We start from the raw sequence: 19,066 nt of genomic DNA on the forward strand, positions 1-19,066 counted from the left end.
AGGGCAGGTCGTTTATTAGCTTGAACGATTAAACAGGAACACTGCACTGACCCTATATTGGTGCTACAAGACGAGGCAGGACAGATGGTGCACAAGCAACAAGCCATAAATGACACACTGACTGCACACCTGTGATGTGTTTACACAACCCGGGACCAACTCCAAACCACTCGATGATCGCCTACCTTGACATGCTGCTACTCCCAAGGTTAGAGAGCTCTGAGCCAGTGGAGCTGGAAAGCCCTCTAACCAAACGAGAAATAGTGTTGGCCATAGATTCCTTTAAGACGGCAAAAGCACTGGGAAGTTAAGTCCTTCCAGCCACGCTCTATAGAGCAATTCCATGGGCCAGGGCTGATAAATTCCAACCAGTAATCCATGAAGCATGGGTAAGCGGCATGCTCTCCGATTAAATGAGAGAGGCCCTTGTAGCATTGATACCTAAGCTGGGGTAAGATTGGGTAGCAGCTACCTCCTATCGCCCACTCTCACTGCTGAATATAGACCAAAAGATACTTGGCCAACTGCTTGTTAAACATCTATACCATTACCTTCCACAACTGATCCATACTGATCAGTCATGATTCATCCCCCAGAGGAATACCCTTTGTGATCCCCACCGTTTATCTCATGTACTATACTCATCCCACTTAGCTGAAGATCAGTTCGCCTTAACCTTTCTAGACACAGAAAGGGCCTTCGACTCTGTTGGTTGGGACTATGTGTTGATGATCCTTGAGAAACTAAGCCGGGGCTTCCAGTTTAATCCCCAGCCAATACTGCTCAATGCTTGTTAAACTGTTGATGATTGGAAGACGGAGACTCATTATGCATCTACACCGTGCTCTCTGCACAAATAAAACACGCTCTCTCATAAAGGTAAAGGACACATGGCGCCAATTGTGCAAGTCTCCAATCACAGCTGCTGAATTGGACCAGAACCGCAGGGAGTTACAGAGGTATACATGAACTTAAGATTTAAATTGCTCCAATATAACTTTGTGCACCTTATGTACCTCTCACCCAAACTCTTGCAGATTATCTCTCTGACAGTAAATTCCAGGTGTAAGCACTGCGGATATGACCCAGCAGATTTTGTTCATGTCGCATGGTTTTGTCCTAAAAAAATTCCCTACTGGGATGAGGTACTGCTTCAAATGAAAAGAAAATTAAGTAGATGGTTCATCATACTCAGTCCTTGCTAGCTAAAGGATGCATTTCCATCCAATGGCTGAATCCCAGATCCCTCCTGATGAGCGAGATTCTAAGGGATATAACGGAATGGGCCGGAGCAGAAGAAACCCATATGAAGAGGGTCCGCTGAGAAGACTGACGCCCAGGCGACTTAGTCACCTGGGGAGCCATGATTAGGGACTGCTGATGTTCCTGATGCCTCTTCTGAATCCGTGAACACAGCAGACAATGACTCACATGAAACTGAAGACACATAGTTACACCCGTTGGAGATACTACCCCTGAAGAGAGGGGGGGGGGGATTGTAGAAAAAGAGTTTAAGAGATGTCACTATACAACCATGTGACCCCAGATCCGGGACAATGTGGTAGAAATGAGGAACATCTCACTGAGTATGGGATGGGAGGGAATTGTGTTTTAATGATTGTTTAGTATGCTAGACAAAACAGTGGAAAGATAAATAAACAAAACAAATGTTGTACCTTTATTCATTAGCAGAATAAGGTGCTATATTTCGATTGACTGTAATGACTCTCCATGTAATTCTTGACACCAAAGCAATGTTGATTACTCATTTCAAGATGGGCCTGTTGATGTATCATGATGGTTCATGGAAACCCATTGCTCTATATCTTGCAGTAATGTAATCTGTCTTAAAGTACTATGCTTTTAAAATGCCAATTCAGAAATATACATATATTTTTAATTATTCTCCTTGTTGCACCTCTATTGAGAAGGCGTAGAAGTGTGATGAATTTCCGGGTTTTCCAGTCTTGGGAAATCTGAGAATGCACTGAAATCCATGGGTGGATGCATGTAACACCCATGCTCCACCCATGGAATGCCTCGCTTGGGCAGAGTATCACCAGGCAATGACTAGTGTTGCCTTCTGTTACAACAGATTTAACAAGCAACGCAGGGCCATGCAAGGTGGCCTTGCGTTGATTGGTAAATCTGATTGCGTTGCCCTTGTGAGAACATGCGTGACGCAAAGGAAATGCAATCCAATGATAAATCTGGTCCTGAGTCTTTTAAAATTGGGCCTGGGCCAACACTTGTTTGCTCCATTTACACCAGCAGAAAATTAGTGCAATTAATTTTCCACTCTTGGAATATCCTTATGCGGCCATTGGGGATTAGATTAGTTACTGGGGTGTAGTTTATCTACTAAGAGGATATGTAACACCATATTTAAATTGTAAAAGCTCTTAAAACATCAGGAGGATGGACAAGGCATGTTTCTGAGAGTAACATAAGTTATCCAGAATACACTCATGAGACAGCAATTTACATTTACTGTTTCCTAGAGTTTAGAAACTGGAAGGGGGACTAGAGAGAGGATTGAGGAAGTGTGACAAAAGTCACAGGGTTAATCGTGCCATGTGTTAAAATGGGGCATGCTTACCTTAGTACTTTATTTGTAAAATAATAACTAAAATCAAACAAGGACATGAGCCCAACCTTTTTAGGTCAAGCCTTGGGCCAGCGTGCAAGCGCTGCTCTGGCGAATATCTGTTGTAGTTCAGTACAGGAGAGAGAAGCCCCTCCCTCTCCCCCGGCCCTTATTTTTTGTTGGTTTGAGTCTTTGTCCTTTGTAAATGCTGGCGTCTGATCCCTTAATAGGCTTATTAGTCCCTCCTTAGTACAGCCATGTCGTCATTTGTAACCTCCCATGGCTACTGGCCCCTTTACTTGGTTGTTACATGGTACAAGTTCTATTTTCTTTATTGAGTTTCTCCTACGTCAAGCATGACCACATGCCCTGCTTACATTCAGCGGGCCATGCCCCCGTTCACTTTTGCAGCAGCTGGGACAATGGCGGCCGTTTGTTTCCAATGCCATAGGGCTCGCATTTAAATGTGAGACCTATAGCATTGCAAATATTTTTTTAAAATATTTACATATGGACGTCGCCACTGCTCCTCAGTGCTTGTTAATAATGGCGCTGCAATGATTTTTGGCTCAATGGTGCCTGTTTCCGTTTTGCTTTAGCCCCTGCCTGCCCTCCTCATGCCGTTCCATTCATTTGCATTTATTAACAGCAGCGCCGCAATGAATTTGGGTTCAGGTGCCTGTGTCCATGTTGCTTTAGCCCCTCTCTGCCTTGCGTTTCATAGCCATGTATGTTAGTTCCGAGGCCATAATGGAATAGAACAAAAAGGTGGTTTTTGAGAATAACAAGAGTATAAAATGTAATTTAGAAATAGGTCTGGTGATCCACTTCTCTTTACATTTGTGTTCACTAGAACTGTTAGAGCTATATTTATTTATCATAAATGACAACACTTCACCTTTCCAATATGGCTGCTCCCTTATCCATATAGAAACAACAGGAGAGAAAAGGGCCAAAGTAAATACTCTCCTGCCCCCTGACTATATCAATCATAAACAACTAGAGAGTATCATAAGTTATGAACAACACAACCAAAAAAGAAAAAGGCAAGTTTAGAACCTTCTTCCACACCATGCAGTGCTCCATACATACCGAATAAGTGTGCTAAGACTAGGAATTTGTGGGTATAACCGAGAGGAAAAAGGAACCCTCAGGCACCTAAACAAGTAAGGTTGCCATTGTCTTCATCGGATTCCTGAAGTTAGTGCGTATAAAAGTACATCTAACCAGAAAATGTGATGTTAAAATGAGTATAGATCACTCCCTCAACCAATGTTTTTTAATAAAGAGGTGATACGAACTCAATTAAAATCAAGTGTATAAGTCGGACAGAATAGGGTTAAGCAAATTTGAACCCCCTGTCCTGAAAGGTGGTCGACATGTTTCAGCTAATTGGTCTTCTACGACCCAGCATTCCTCAGGACCAGAAAAGATGTAAAAAACTCACCCAACGAGGCAGTACACCCCCTACAGTGTCTACTCACGGTGGATGGCTGTTCACATAAACGCGTTTTACCAATTTTTGTTCCTTACTTATGGTAAGCGTCTTGTATACTACCTCTATTATTATGAGGTTTTATGGAATTCTATTAGATTTCCATTGTCGTTTCAAAAAGAAACAGAGGGCAAGTCTTCCTCTTAGAATTTATTCATATATAGAGTGATAGCTCCATAAGACCGTGGTGGAGGAAATCTTCACGGCAGCATTTGCTCGCTGGCGGCTCCCCGCATTTCCACCTATGTAAGACACATCCACGGCTCGAAAAGTGCTCCCTTATCCATCCTGTCCGATGTCCAACCTCCTATTCCTAAATACAGGGGCCTGGTGGGTCCTGACGAGTAAAGGTGCATCCTGTGTCTCCTAAATTGAGACTTTTTTAAAGGAAACTTTTACTCCGCTTTCAAATGAAAAATGCTTTAATTTTTTGGTAAGTCAGAACGTTATAAGATTGGTGCACGGTATTGGGGACTAAACGTGGAGAGGGAGTCACGTAACGGCCAGAGCTGCCTGGGGAACCAGGTTCGATTATCGGCGGCGTCTCAACGTCCTGCTTAATCTTGACAAATCACGTATTCTACCTGTGCACATAAAAATGATTGTACCCTTCTGTAATGTACCTGGTGCTCATGTATAGGGCTCCAGTACCTTTAGGTCGAGTTTGTGCTCTACAAAACTTTAAAAACATGGAACATAAACAACAATAGGTCTTATGGAATAGGTTCCCAGACAGGTTAGGGAAACGTTGAGCAGCAGCAGACCTCTGGCCATACTTGTTGAGAGGTGGAGGAAACCGGAGCACAGGTTTTGGAAGCAGGAAACCGGGTGAGTGACATGGGAAGCTGGGAGAGTCATGAAACCTAGATCATCTCTTGGTGCTTTATAAATCCCCATGTGCTCCAGCTTGAATTTATCATTGAAAAACAGCCAGGATGGGTACTTTAAAATGTTGGATTAAAATATTTAAAAGCTACATATTTTACATCTTTTAAACGATGACTTACAGATAAATATTGTCAAATCTAACAGATCAGCACTCGTGTTTGCCAATGCTTGTTTATTTTCTAAACGGAGCACACAGCCCATATCTGCTCCGTCACAGTTTGGCTTTATGAGAGCATAGGGAGGTACGGCAGATGCAACGCTGGAGTGGGCTTTCCCCACTTGTTCAGGTGACATAGTAGATGTAGCCGAGATGAGTTTCATGTAGTTTATTAAGTCCTTAAGAAGAAGTTACAGCGAGCCCCACCAGGAGCAGCCTGCTAGCTGCTCAGCCCATCTTCCAACTGACAACACTCACACCAGACACCCAAGCATTCTACATATGTCAATCACACTAACATTCTACACAGAACACTCACACTGGCTGAGCAGCTAGTTATAAGGTGAAAGGGAACATAAAGACATATTGTTGTATTCAAAAGAGGGGGATGAGGGTGCTATTTCCACTCTCAAGGAGTGGGAGGTCTAGCACAAGCAGGTGCCCCTGTCAAAATGTCAATGAAGAGATTTTATCCTGTTCCTCAAGTAGGAGGAGTTTAAAGAGTCAACCTAAGGCTGGAAACCACTGAGTCTTGTAGAGATCTACAGTTGGAAATCCATTTGTTTGGTTTTAATGCCCTCACACACCCTTTCAGGTGTCATGCTTCATCATATGGGCTGCCCCTCATTGGTGTCGGAGGTGCAATACCCAACGGGCTCACCTCAAAGAGGGGCACTTTATCTGAGATCTTTTATCCAACTGCCGTATGGTGAAGTGCGAGTGTGGGGCCAGAAGAGTGTAGAAGTGATAGTGAGTTTTAAAATGGGTCTGGGAGTACCTGAAATTGACTATTTTATTCTGTGGGTCTCCTGCCCTAGTTAACAGCAGTGAAACTAGCACTCATTGGAGTATAATGTCTCTTACTTGTGTGTCAGTTTGTGAAAGATAAAGGTCAACATGTTTCTCGCTCTCGTGTCAATTAACTCGCGATTCTTCAGGACCAAGAGAACGGGAACTATCTACACTATAAAGCTCTAGATGGTTTATCAAGATCACAGTAGAAAACGAGTCTAGTGTGTCAATATACCTGCGATGATCTGGATCTACCTAATTGTGTCAAGTATCCAGGCTTCAACAGTACCCGGTGTTCAAATCAAATCAAAATCATCTTTATTCGGCTTCCATAACTCGTAGAAAACCATAAAAGTACACATAAAACATTTTTACAATAAAATCTTTAAAATGTACATGATTTGACAGAAAATTAAATGCAAACAACATTTAGTTAAAATTAAGATTGAGGCGATGGTTTACACAAAATTTTAGAAAACAAGCAATACATTTGGCATATATAATTAATTTTCCAGCATTTGAAGTGCTAAAAAGGCTGAGCGGCAAGTTCGAAGCCCCATTATTCTTAGTATTGAGATGATCCAGCGTTTACGTGGGATTTCGTAAAACTTGCAGAACAAGAGTATATAAATTGAGGATTGCCGGGAATTGCAATCACACGGGCATGGTGGTAATTTCCTAGTCCAGTCAATCTGTTTTGGGAACGAAAATAACCGGTCAAAAATATATAATCTGAATCGTGTATGTAAGAATTTTTCATATTGATTCCGATTATATTTTAGATATGGTTGAATCGAAAAGGTGGTTTGGATAGCCAACATGTGTTGCACTGAACTTTTTCCTATTTCTTGGGTCAATCGTATGTCACCCAAATGGGAAAGACACAGCTTTTTTAACTCCCTTCTTGGCAGTTCAGAGATGGTAAGTGGATGAGTATAATACCTCAGAAGGCTTAAATCATTAAAAAAGGACTTGACATAAGCTAGCCATCTAATCTTACGCATGTTATCAAGTACCATGCATTCCTCTATGAGGGCACGGGTTAGCTTGCACTGTTCAGTGGTCCAGATACGCCGCCACAACATTATTGGTTGGATCTTTAAGATGTCTGAGATATGATCCAACCCTAATTCTAAGTGGCGTCCGTATGTCGTCGTACCTTGGGGCACTGAGAGAAGATATCGGAGAAAATAATTCTCTACTCTCTGTAATTCATCCGTGTTTAGATGCCCCCATAAACCTAAACCATAGGTGGCAACACTTATGCATTTTGCTTCAAAGATCTTTAACATTTCTTCAGGAGATCTCTTTCCTAGCTTTTGTGCAAATGCCACGAATGCTGCCGTAGTCCTTAAAAAAGCTAGCTTCCTAGCTTGAATGGCCTTTATCCACTTTAGCTTATTGTCTATTAAGATCCCTAGATATGGGTAAGATGTTGTAGACTCTAAGCTAGAATTGTTAACAAATATATCCTTGATCTTTCTTAGTCTCGGGCCAGCGTGCATAGTAAATGTATTTTTTATATTCACTTTAAGATTTAGGGAGCTCATAAAATTACAGTAACTGTCTAATGAGCGCTGGAGCTGAACCGGGGTTCTTGCCAAGATAACAGCGTCGTCGGCATACAATAATGCCGGTATTGGTCGACAACATATTGTTGGTAAATCTTGGCTCTTTTTCACCATCTCTGATTCCAGCCCATTGGTGTATAATGTAAATAGGAAGGGGGCCAGAACACAGCCCTCTCTGACCCCCCTCTCTATCCTAAAAGGCTCAGTAAGTTCTCCGTCTACCCCATATCTCACCCTAGCCGATGCCTCTGAATAAAGCTCTCGTAGAAAGTTTACCAATTGAGGTTCAACCCCATATCTAAAATTATTGCCCACAGTTTAGAGTGACTGACGCAGTCAAAAGCTGCTGTCAGATCTACATAGAATATATGCAAAGATCCTCCCTTCGCTGAAACATACTTCCCCATTAGAAGATGGCCATCTCGAAAGCCATATTGTAAATCTGATATTACGCTATTATCAGAGGCCCAGACCTGGAGACGATCTAAAAGAATACGACCGGCAACTTTGCCGAGAGAATCCAGGAGCGATATGGGCCGGTAGCAGGCCGGGCTATGGCGGTCGCCTTTTTTAAAGATCGGCACCAAAATTGATGTAGACCAGGACTCGACTAATCCTATCCTGATAGCTGCTTCCAGAACTCTCATTAAAATAGGGGACCACAGGTCTAGATTATGTTTAAAGAGGTCCACTGGGACCCCATCAGGGCCTGGTGCTTTACCAGTTTTTGAGGTTTTGAGGGCAGTAATAACTTCTTTGTGGGCAGGTTTTAGCTGTGTGGGGTAGTTTGTTTGCTGGGGGCCGTCAGCTGGACCCGGGATGGTGTGTTCTTCTTGTCTGAAGATATTTGAAAAATGGTCAACCCAGGCATTGGCATCTACTGCCACCTCTAGTTTTGGGATATTACCACCATCACAGAGAAAAGGCGACTTAACTGTTCTCCAGAAGGTGGCACTATCTTTCATGGAGCAACGCTCATGGAGTTGCTGCCACAAGGTGACTTTAATCTGGGCTTTGCAGTTTTTAGCGCTATATTGTAAGCTTTCCTTAGTTTAGCTATTTCATTTCTATCCCTTATTTCCTTTGTTAATGCTAACTTTAATTTAGTATAAGATTTTGTGCAGTCGGCGTTAAACCATCCCCTCCTGGTAGTCTCTTTCGATTTCTTTTTACGAAATAGCTCATCTCTAATCGTTTTAGTAATAATAGCATAACTAGACAGTATTTGCTCGGGGGTAGCGGTAAGATCTAGGCAAGTGTACAGAGAGGGCAGAGCTTTCTTTATTACATTACCCATTACTAGGTCTTGATCTACCTTACCCCATTTTAATGAAAAACCATTCAGTCTGTCTAGGTGCAGAGATTGCTGGTCCAGGAGGCTCCAATAAACTTTCACGGCCTCAGGGGAAGGACTACTTATTGAGACACTATTAGGGAAATGGTCGCTGACTGCATTTGGAATTATTTCAAATTTACATATTCTTGGTGTAGTACAATGGGAGACGAGTATAAAATCAATTATACTATTTAAACCTCTCCCATTAAGGTGGTAGAAAAAGGGAGTCAAGGGCTGACTAGTTCATTTGCAAATCCCAAGTCTGCAACAGCCATTATTTCGTTCATACGATCCCCCATAGTTGTATGTGCAAAATGCGTTATGGTGTTCCCACCCTCATCCTCAATGCCGCAGTTATTAATACTGCTTCCTTTGCATAATGACAAATTAAAATCACCGCACCAAATTAATGTTACAAACTTATTGCTATACTTCACACATAAATCTTGCATTAAAAGACAAATCTTGTTTAAAACATCAATTAAATCAGGTTTCTTCAAATTATTATAAAAATGTATTACAATATGGATGTAAGAGACTATCATAAGTACCTGGTAGTTGGTTTCTAGTTTCAAAACTTCAATTTTATCAGCTGGCAGAGCATTGGATATGTATATTATTAGGCCCCCCTTTGATCTTCCCGATGAAGACGGAACAGTTTCTGAAAAATAGGTTTTGTAGCCTACCAGGTGGACTGGGGTACAGAGCCATGTTTCCTGTAGGGCTATGATGTTACGTGCTGTTGCTAATACTCTACAGTTGTTATTTGTAATTTTAGTCTGTAGCCCAGCCACATTCCAGAAAATAATATCCAACGCAGACCCTTTGCTACCTATCTTAATAGGAGAGTTAGGATTCTGCAGAGGATGTACTCCCTGTGGTGTTGGGGCTAAGTTAGAGTGTTCTGCCACAACTTTCCTACTAATATACACCGGGTCTACGTCGGGTTCTACAGTACTTATATCTTTTAAACTGGGGGGGACCTGGAATGGAACATATTGAGTAGCTCCATTACATACTAGGTCCTGCTGGAAAATTACATTTATTGGTTTTACTAATGTTGTGTCTACCACTGGCAGGTCCAGTCATTCATTGTCATCTAGGCCTGACAATGCACTAAACCTGTTGTGAGTAGAGATTGCCTGCAATGGCCAGTGTCATCTATCACAATTTCGCAGAAGCAGGGGGTGGCGTTCCATACTTTGTGGGGGATAAAAATAACCTAGCGGCAGTATATTAATCCCTATCGTAGTTGGGATGTAATTTCGCTCAATATTCAAAATTTCCTTTACTAGGCCTGGTGTTCTGAATGTGATAACTAAACAATCCCCCTTCAAATTCTTCTCCCTCGCCCCCACCCACTGTACTCGTCTGACCATTTTAAACTCCTGGAATAATTGGGAATGGAGCCCTGTCCTGTTAGTTAACCAATGTAACGATTTGTTCTTTAAAGCTGTCCAAGATTCTTCTTTAGGAGAGTGAATGGGAGGAACGTTTCCTAGAATAATAACGTATGGGGTAGCTTCTGGTGGAAGGTGTAAATGTGAATCTACTGTCCTATGTTCCATAGCAGGAAGGGCAGCACTGTGATCTTGACAAGGATACTGCGAACAAAGAGACGTTGGCGTTTGCACTATTTTTTCCTGTGGATACAAATTTGGGGGTATAGTAGTTTGCCCTGATGGAATATGAGGTACCCCTTTTCCAGTTTGATTTGAATGGGTCGTTTCTATGATCGCTGGGAGAGTAACTACAGGGACTGACCTTTTAGTTCCAAGCCTTCCATTAACTAGTGTATTTTCACTCGCTACCTGGGTGTTTAGGATCGTGTTTACACTTGTATTTGGAATTGGAGATGAATTCCATGAATTTGGTAGAGACAGAAGGATCCTTCCAGCCTTCTTGTCATACATTCAACCTTTCCTCCATCCTTCTTTCCATTTTCATTTTCTTTCATCATAGATTGTTTCATTTATTCCCTCTACCCACTACTTCATCATAACAAATCCTTGCAATGGTATTAAGGACCTACTTTTTAGAGACCAGTGTCTTAAATCAAAAGAGAGACAAAGGTCATTTAATTTGTTCAATTTTACACATGCTTCCCAGTGGTACACCCCTTCAACCCCATCAAACTGCTTATGTGGTGTTCATGATGCTCCTGTGTGGGGTCCCACTCCTCCAACAGCAATCTTTTACTACCAATCTGTGCATTTGGAGCAAAGACACCTTTTATACTGCACGGTCACATGCTGCTGAGCTCTGGCATCATCTCTCCATTCACCCATCCCCCTACTTCTTACTCGCAAACATGCATGCCTTAGTTCACAAGATGCCGCCCCCATCAACACATGCAAGCCGATGGGAACAGTTGCTAACTAACTTTTTGGCTGATTCACCCAACCCAAAATGAAAGTATCTATGCACTATTTCCGTAGTGAAAACCTAGAAACAGACTGCATGACTCAGTGTGTAGTAATTGTATATCTATTCAATCTAGCGGCACAGCACCCGGAATAATGTGCTGCATGGCTACACACCTATAAGGTCCCAAAAACTAGGCCTATTGGTTATGCCCGACTCCCACCCTTTAAAGTCAAGATTATCGCATCCAACACGAGTGATCTGCATTTAGGATTTAGCGTTTGTACAGGGTATAAACCTCACTTTGTGCATGTTTTCCCCGTTCTCACGGGCACAGTATAATTTATGCAAAAACATTAATAGGAAAGGAGTACATTTTATTTCCAACATTTGCACCAGGTGTTCCTCCTGTCTAGCAAGGCTGAGGTTTCTGTATGTTCCCTACAATGGTGGGGAGCACAATGTGTTCTTTAAATACCCCTCACACACCAAAAGGGCCCTTAGTGTCATGCTTCATAATAGGGGTCTTCGCATCCCTCTACAGAATGTGGCGTGCTGCTAACCCACGGCTACGAGAGAGCACTGATGTAATCGCTATGTGTGGTGCTTGAGGGTTTAAATGGTACAGTGAGTGGTAGGGTCAGATGTGAATTGGTACGTGAATGTTAAAAAATATCTGGCACGTGAGGGCTAGAAATAATTTAATATACCTCCGTGCTGGTATTGCTAAAAAGGGTGTAGTGGAGGTCTTTTGTATTCAATGTACACAGCCTCCTGTGTGCGTCGACATGTTTTGAAGCGTGAAGCTTCTTCTTCAGGACGGGGTGCACAGATCCCCACCTTACTCACATCAAGATGGTGTAATGCCGTGGTATTATAGACAAATTATGTGTAGAAATATAACAATAGACAGAATATGCCTACTATTGGTATTTAAAGCGTTAGTTCCTGCAATGAGGACCTGGAAAAGAACACAGGGAAAAAAGGGGGGGAGTTACATGGGATATTAAATAACGACATCCATCATGTTGGAGTAGTGACCTATGAAAGTGAATGTATACTCTCTAGACATATTGTCATCCTAATTATTCAGGTGCAGTGCCCTGAAAGAAAGGGGGACAGATACAAGACACACGAACATTCAACATAAAGCACACACTCTACAATAAATCCACTGGTTGACGTGGTAATCTGTGGTTGTTCAAAGGTCAAGTTAAAAGGAGTGAAGTGGAGAAAAATGCATACTTGCTACAAATTGGCCAATGGCATTCTGAGCCTGTGTAATGGAGGGACCCAGTGCTTAATAGCACTCTGTGGAATAAGCACATAAAAAGGAGACATACAGCCTTCAGTTAGCGCTAAAAAGAGTACTCACTTAGTGGCAGTAGTGGAGCTCTTGTTGATATCTCATCTGCTATGCAGTACTTACTAATGATGCGGTACGACCTTCAGAGACTGTCCCATCCGCGGCTCCGTTTATGACCAATACACTGAACATCCAACACGCCAGCTGTCCATCTTTTCACTCTTTAGTGGTATACATTTTTGTTTTTCTGGCATCTTAAGCACTGGGTCCCTCCGTTACACAGGCTCATGATGCCATTGGCCAATTTGAGAGATGCAAAGACCCCTATGATGAAGCATGACACCAAGGGCCCTTTTGGTGTGTGAGGGGTATTTAAAAACACACTGTGTTCCCCACCATTGTAGGGAGCATACAGAAACCTTAACCTTGTATCCAACTCAGGTGGATTCCTTTTGTTTGCTAACTACAGTAGGGGAGATCGAATCCACGTATGTGTCCATGTGGACACGTTCTCTCTCCACTCCCCTTTTTGTTATATATAGTCCCTCCTGTCTATGCAGTTATGTTTCCTCTTGCTAAAACTGCTCTCTCGTTGTTTTGTAGGCATGGGATCTAAATACATGGACATGTTCACTGTGGGGTTTCATGGCCAAACTGTCGCTACTATTTTCTCTTTTCCAACACAAGTTATGTGCTTTCAGGGTCTCGCTTCTGTCTAGGGTATACGCTTCTACTCCTACCACCCCTACTTTACACTATTTTCTCTCCATTATCCTCTGGCGTTAGATACCTTAGATATGCAATTGTTAGACCTTTTATTAACAGTGGCTGTTAAGGTGATTCTTATGGAGTGGAAGTCTTTTGCTTCCGTTTCTTACCACACATGGTGGGCATGGGTTTCCTTCTTGAGAAGTGCACACACTTCTGTGGATAGGGCTCATCTCACTCCCACTATTTCTTTTAACGTTTGGAGAACTTTAGATACATATATGGATTTGGCCTCAAGGGGGTTGGTCGATCAATATCCCTTTGTGACGTCTGACTGATTGGTGTCTGTAGTGTTTTGCTTTGCTGCGCCATCCAGTGAGATCCTTCTTTTTCCTTCTTTTCTTCTTTCTTATTTCTTCTTTCCTGTTCTTCCTTCCTTTCTGTCTTCTGTCCTCTTTCCTTTTCTTTTTTCTCCTTTTTCTCCCTTATCTCTCTGTTTTCTACATAATGATGCCACTCATGGGTTCCTATGATTCACTAATGCCACTTTGTTTCTTGATTTTTATTCTTGTTCTACGTGATATCAGTTGTGGCAATTTATTGGCTATTATTGTCATATTCTGATGAACTGGTGGATCTTTCCTTATCTTTCATATTGGTATCATTATGACTGTACCTAACTGTTTTTATCTTTTTAAAATCTTAATAAAAATTATTGAACAGAAAAAATAGGTCACCGAGATACAAAGCAAAATTCCTACTGCAATGGGCTCTTATCCACACTGCCAAGACTCCCCATGCCACACCTGACAAGGGGCCCACTGACAGGTCCTTTTAGTTTGTGGCGCAGGTGGCAGCCGGACTGGCGCGCGACCCTCCCAAGACTCTTACCCGCCCTCTCTCCTCTCCTCAGAACCCCCAGATGCCCTTCATGTTCACCAAGCAGCGGGGGGCGCTGCTCCTGCTGCTCTTCTACACTGGCCTGCTGCCCTTTGTGCCTCTGCCCGAGTCCGTCATGGAGACAGTCATGCCGTCCATCATCAACAGGTGAGTGCACATGACGCCCTCGGTGATCACAATTTGTGTAATGTCTCTTTAAATTCCTCTTCCTGCAGTGTCAGCATCCGCAATGTGACAGGCCCAGCCCTGTTATCAAAGCTCAACTTTTAATGCCACGGCCTGTGTGTCATAGGGCCTCACCTTTGAGCCCAGATGCAAAAAAGTAAATATTCTGTGGGAGTGGGTGAGGAGTAAAGAATTGTGGAATGAATGAGGGCTTTGGGTGAGTCCAAATGCAGATCTACCACTGGGCAAGGTGGTCAAAAACTGCCCGGGTCTAACGATGATGCCCAGGGGCGTGGTTGCCAGAAGTGCAGCAGGTGCAGTCGCACTGGGGTCCAGAGGCCTTAGGGACCCAATGAACTCTGCTTTCTGCTGTATTGTACTACCCAAACTGCAGGGTGTTGAGGCATCTTCCTTGCATTTGTGGGCCTCATTACATCACTTGGTGCATAAAGTTGAAAGTACTTTTAGTGATGTAGGCAGACCCAGAAGCAAGGATGTAGAGCCCATTCTGGACACTGGGCCCGCCGCTTGTAGACCTTTAGGTGAGCTGAGTTTTCATAAGTTTGCTGACCTGGACAAGGCGCAAGTTGAAGATCTTATTGCTAAGGCCAAATCTGGTTCGCTGATTGACCCCTGCCCAGTGGTGGTGGTAACATTGGTGCAAGAGATTAAAGCGGACAATCTTTTTAATATAATCTTTAAGACAGGATGCTTTCCTAAGATGTGGAAAACTGCATCTATTCTGCCTATTTTAAAGAAACCTAACTTAGACCCTGAAGATGCTAACAATTATCATCCTATATTGCGCCTTCCTTTTACCGCAAAACTGCTAGAAAAGACAATGAATAAACAGCTCATGGATTATGTTACCGAACACAGCTGGCTAGACGAGACACAACATGGCTTTAGATCTGGCCATAGCACAGAGTCGGCCTTGACTAAATCGGTCGAAGAAATCAGGAATGCTCTGGATAATGGTGGGAGATCCGCCCTCATCTTATTAGGTTTTTTGTCGGCCTTTGACATTGTCCACCATACCATCTTGGTGGAAAGGTTAGCAGCAATTGGAGTGCAGGGAATGGCACTCAATCTGCTCAAATCTTTCCTGGAAGAGAGGACGCAATTTGTTGCCTTGTATCCGTTTAATTCTGATCCTTTTCAGCTCCCATGTGGAGTGCCATAGGGCTCTTCCAGTAGCCCTACTCTTTTTAATATCAATATCTATATTGCTGCTCTGGCTCCAGTCATTAAACCCTTTGGCTTTGCCCTAACGTCTTATTCTGACGACACTCAGATTGTCATGGAACAACCCCATTCCATCAGTAAGCAATTTAATGATTGCATGACAGCAGTAAGCTCATGGATGAGCTATAACTTCTTAAAGTTGAACTCTAATAAGACAGAGGTGGTGCTTTTTGGTAACAATCCTTCATTTTGGTCCCTGAGTTGGTGGCCAGCGAAGTTGGGTAACTTGCCAAAGCCGGTTGAAAAGCAAAGAATCTGGGGATCATTATAGATTATAAGCTCTCCTTTACCTATCAGATCAACGCCCTGACATCCTCTACAATTTTAATTCTAAGAAAAATCAAAAAGATCTTAGCATTCATTCCAGCAAATTCCCAAGAGTTGGTTATATCGGCCTTGGTGCTGGCCAGATTAGACTGTTGTAATGGTTTATACCTAAATCTTCGGAAACAACGCCTAAAAAAAACTTCAGGTACTACAAAACACAGCAGCTATAAACCTTTCACGCACTCCCAGGCATGTCTTGGTGAGGAAAATCATCAAGCAGCTGCATTGGCTGCCAGTAAAGGAAAGGATACAATTGAAGGCTCCTTGCTTTGCGTATAAAGCCTTGAGCAATCAAGGACCTCAATATCTTGACCCGAAATTTAGATGGTACTCGCCTAACAGACCACTTAGATCCTCCAACTCCAGGACCATAATGGTACCAAAATGTAAGAGAACAAACTGCAGCCAGTTGGAACAAGCTTCCGTTCTCTATCCAATCTGCCACCTCCCTGCTTAAATTTAGAGAGTTGTTAACCCCTTCCATGCTGGTGACGAACCCCAGCCGTCACGCTCCACGGTGCTCGTGGGCTGATGACGGCTGGGGTTCGTCGCGGCCCCGCCCTGTTCGTGCGGTTGCCGCACACGGGGGAATCGCGGCCGCACGGAAGGGGTTAAAAACATAGCTATTCAGCAACTCAGATATGTGTTAGGATGTCTGCCTTCTGCACCGAACAGTTAAGCTAGTGCCAGGACACAGAACGGTAACAGTGTGCTTTATAAATCTCTTACATTGACTACTGACCAGGCCTGCCCCTAAGGCCCCCATCTTGGCCTGTTTAAGTCCCAGGGTATCTCAGGTACTGTTATAGATTAATGCACGCTGCACACCGATTTTTACGAGGAAAAACACAATCACTGTTCCTTTAAAGGGGCCATCCAGTGTGGAGAAAAAAATAGTTTTCTTTACCCAGTCATACATCTTATGAATCAGTAACCATCTTCTTTGAAGAATTCGTAACTGATGAATGGTTTGCAACCAAATAGTATTTGCAAAACCACTGACACATTCTATACTAAATCGCAGTTTGGGAGGAACGCCCACTTTAAGACCGTTCCAATTTGCTATTCGGTATATGTCGCAGAACCAATTTTATGAACTGGAAATAAAACCCCACCTCATGAAATGGGTTTTATATATTAAAAATGGCTTTTTTGTGTTCACAAACCATGAGATTTTACAAATTACAGGATTTATGGCAACAAAAGGACTACATGCATCCAGCTCCTGAAAGGTAACTTCCCTGCAGTATTTTCAGGCCCAGTAAAGTGGTACTAGTGCATAGGAATGTCCTATTACTTTCGGTAATCTTCATTACTCCGGGTCCCGTAGTCCTTGACACCTTCATTCACATATTGAGATATTATTTATAAGCTATCTCTCTGACAGAAAAAGAAGAAAGAAGGAATGCTGGACCTACCCTCCCCCTCCCACTGGGAGTACATAAGGGTACAGGTCCCAGCATTCCCTCTGAAATACCAAGCCAAGGATGTAGGCCGGCAGTGCGGGAGGGAGGGAGGGAATCGATGAAGGTGTCGAGGACTACGGGACCCAGAGTAATGAAGATTACCGAAAGTAATAGGACATTGCCCCCAGGTCCCTCCGTCCTCGACACCTTCATTCACATATTGAGACATATCAAAGCAACCACGGCATTCATCCCAAAAAAACACAACAAACCACCAGGACAGCAAGGAAACCCAGAAATTTATTGCGAAAAAACAGAAATCATGGGCGAACGCAACCCAACACCCCCAAAGCAAAACCACCCTCATCACCCAGCAAATTGAGAAAGCGGTAATGTCTGATGAAAGTATTGGAAGAAGCCCAAGTGGCCGCCCTACAAATCTCAGAGAGAGGGACACCCCGGACCTCAGCCCAAGAGGCCGCCACCCCCCTCGTAGAACGACCCTGAACACTCACAGGAGGAGGGGACCCAGAAAGAGAATAGGCCAAGGAAATGACCTGCTTCAGCCAGCGACCAATAGACACAGAGGAAGCCCTACGCCCACGGGAAGCAGCCCCAAAGGAGACAAACAGGGAATCAGTCACACGAAAGGCCGCCGTGCGCTCAAGATAAACACGCAAAGCCTGGCACACATCCAACAAGGACCAACAGGGACCACCCGGGGAATCCAGAACAGAGCCCAGCGCAGGCAAGACCAACTCCTGGCACCTGTGAAACTGAGAAGCGACCTTAGGCACGAAGGACGAATCAAGGCGAAGCACCACCCCATCATCCGAAAAGGACATGAAAGGCTCACGCGCCATCAACGCCCCCAACTCGCCAAGGCGCCGAGCAGAGGTGATGGCCACCAAAAACACAACCTTCAAGGTAACAAATTTCAAATCCACCTCCAACAAAGGCTCAAAAGGAGGACCAATCAAGGCCCGAAGGACCAAGGGCAAATCCCACAGGGGAAAAGAAGGCCGGGAAACCGGACGAGAAAGAGAAAAACCGCGGAGCAGACGAGAGACCAAGTCCTCACCATCAGAAAGGTTACCCCACGGGGAACGAAAAGCCCGAACAGCCGCCCACTGAGCACGTAAGGTGGACACAGCCCAACCCTTCTCAAAACCTTCCCACAAAAACTGAAGCAAAGCCTGCAAAGAACAGTGCAAAGGGGAAAGGCCCAACGCCGAACACCAACGACTGAAGTTACCCCAATGCCGATCATAGGACCTGAGGGTAGAAGGCCGACGGGAACCCTGAAGAGCCACCGCTAAATGCTCCGGGAATCCACGCCGCCGCCACCCCTACCTCTCAACCTCCACACCGACAGCCGCAACCGGAGAAGAGACAGGGACGGGGAGGACCTCAGGGGAGACGGGGACAGGGGGAGAAACCAAGGGCCCCGCACAGCCAGAAGACGAACCGTCGGAAACCACGACCTCCTAGGCCAAAAGGGCAGAACCACAATCTCCTCCCGATCTTCCAGACACAGGCGGGACAGAAACCGGGGAATCAGCGCCAGAGGAGGAAAGGCATAGAGTAGGCGGGACGGCCAGGGAACCGACAGGGCATCCACCCCCCAACAACCCACCTGCCGAAACTGGGAGCAGAAGCGGGGAAGCTGCGCATTCTGCCGGGAGGCAAAGAGGTCCAGAAAAGAACGCCCAAACCTCCCGCACACAAGACGAAACGCAACCCGGGTGAGAGACAACTCCAGAGGCTCCGGAAAGCAGCGACTCAGGACATCCGCCGCACAGTTGTCCACACCCCTGAG

General features: G+C 44.1%; 1 protein-coding gene across 1 annotated transcript in view; it reads left to right on the top strand.

Moving 5' to 3' along the window:
* The window catches only part of LOC144768592 (lysophospholipase D GDPD1-like), a 223,782-nt gene that overhangs the window by 174,462 nt on the left and 30,254 nt on the right, over positions 1-19,066 (top strand). Inside the window, exon 7 of the mRNA XM_078652386.1 lies at positions 14,118-14,251. Coding sequence (XP_078508512.1) covers positions 14,118-14,251 — 134 coding nt within the window. The remainder of the gene's footprint in view (positions 1-14,117; positions 14,252-19,066) is intronic.

Source organism: Lissotriton helveticus, chromosome 7 (genome assembly GCF_964261635.1).
Source record: "Lissotriton helveticus chromosome 7, aLisHel1.1, whole genome shotgun sequence".
Classification (NCBI taxonomy): Eukaryota; Metazoa; Chordata; class Amphibia; order Caudata; family Salamandridae; genus Lissotriton; species Lissotriton helveticus.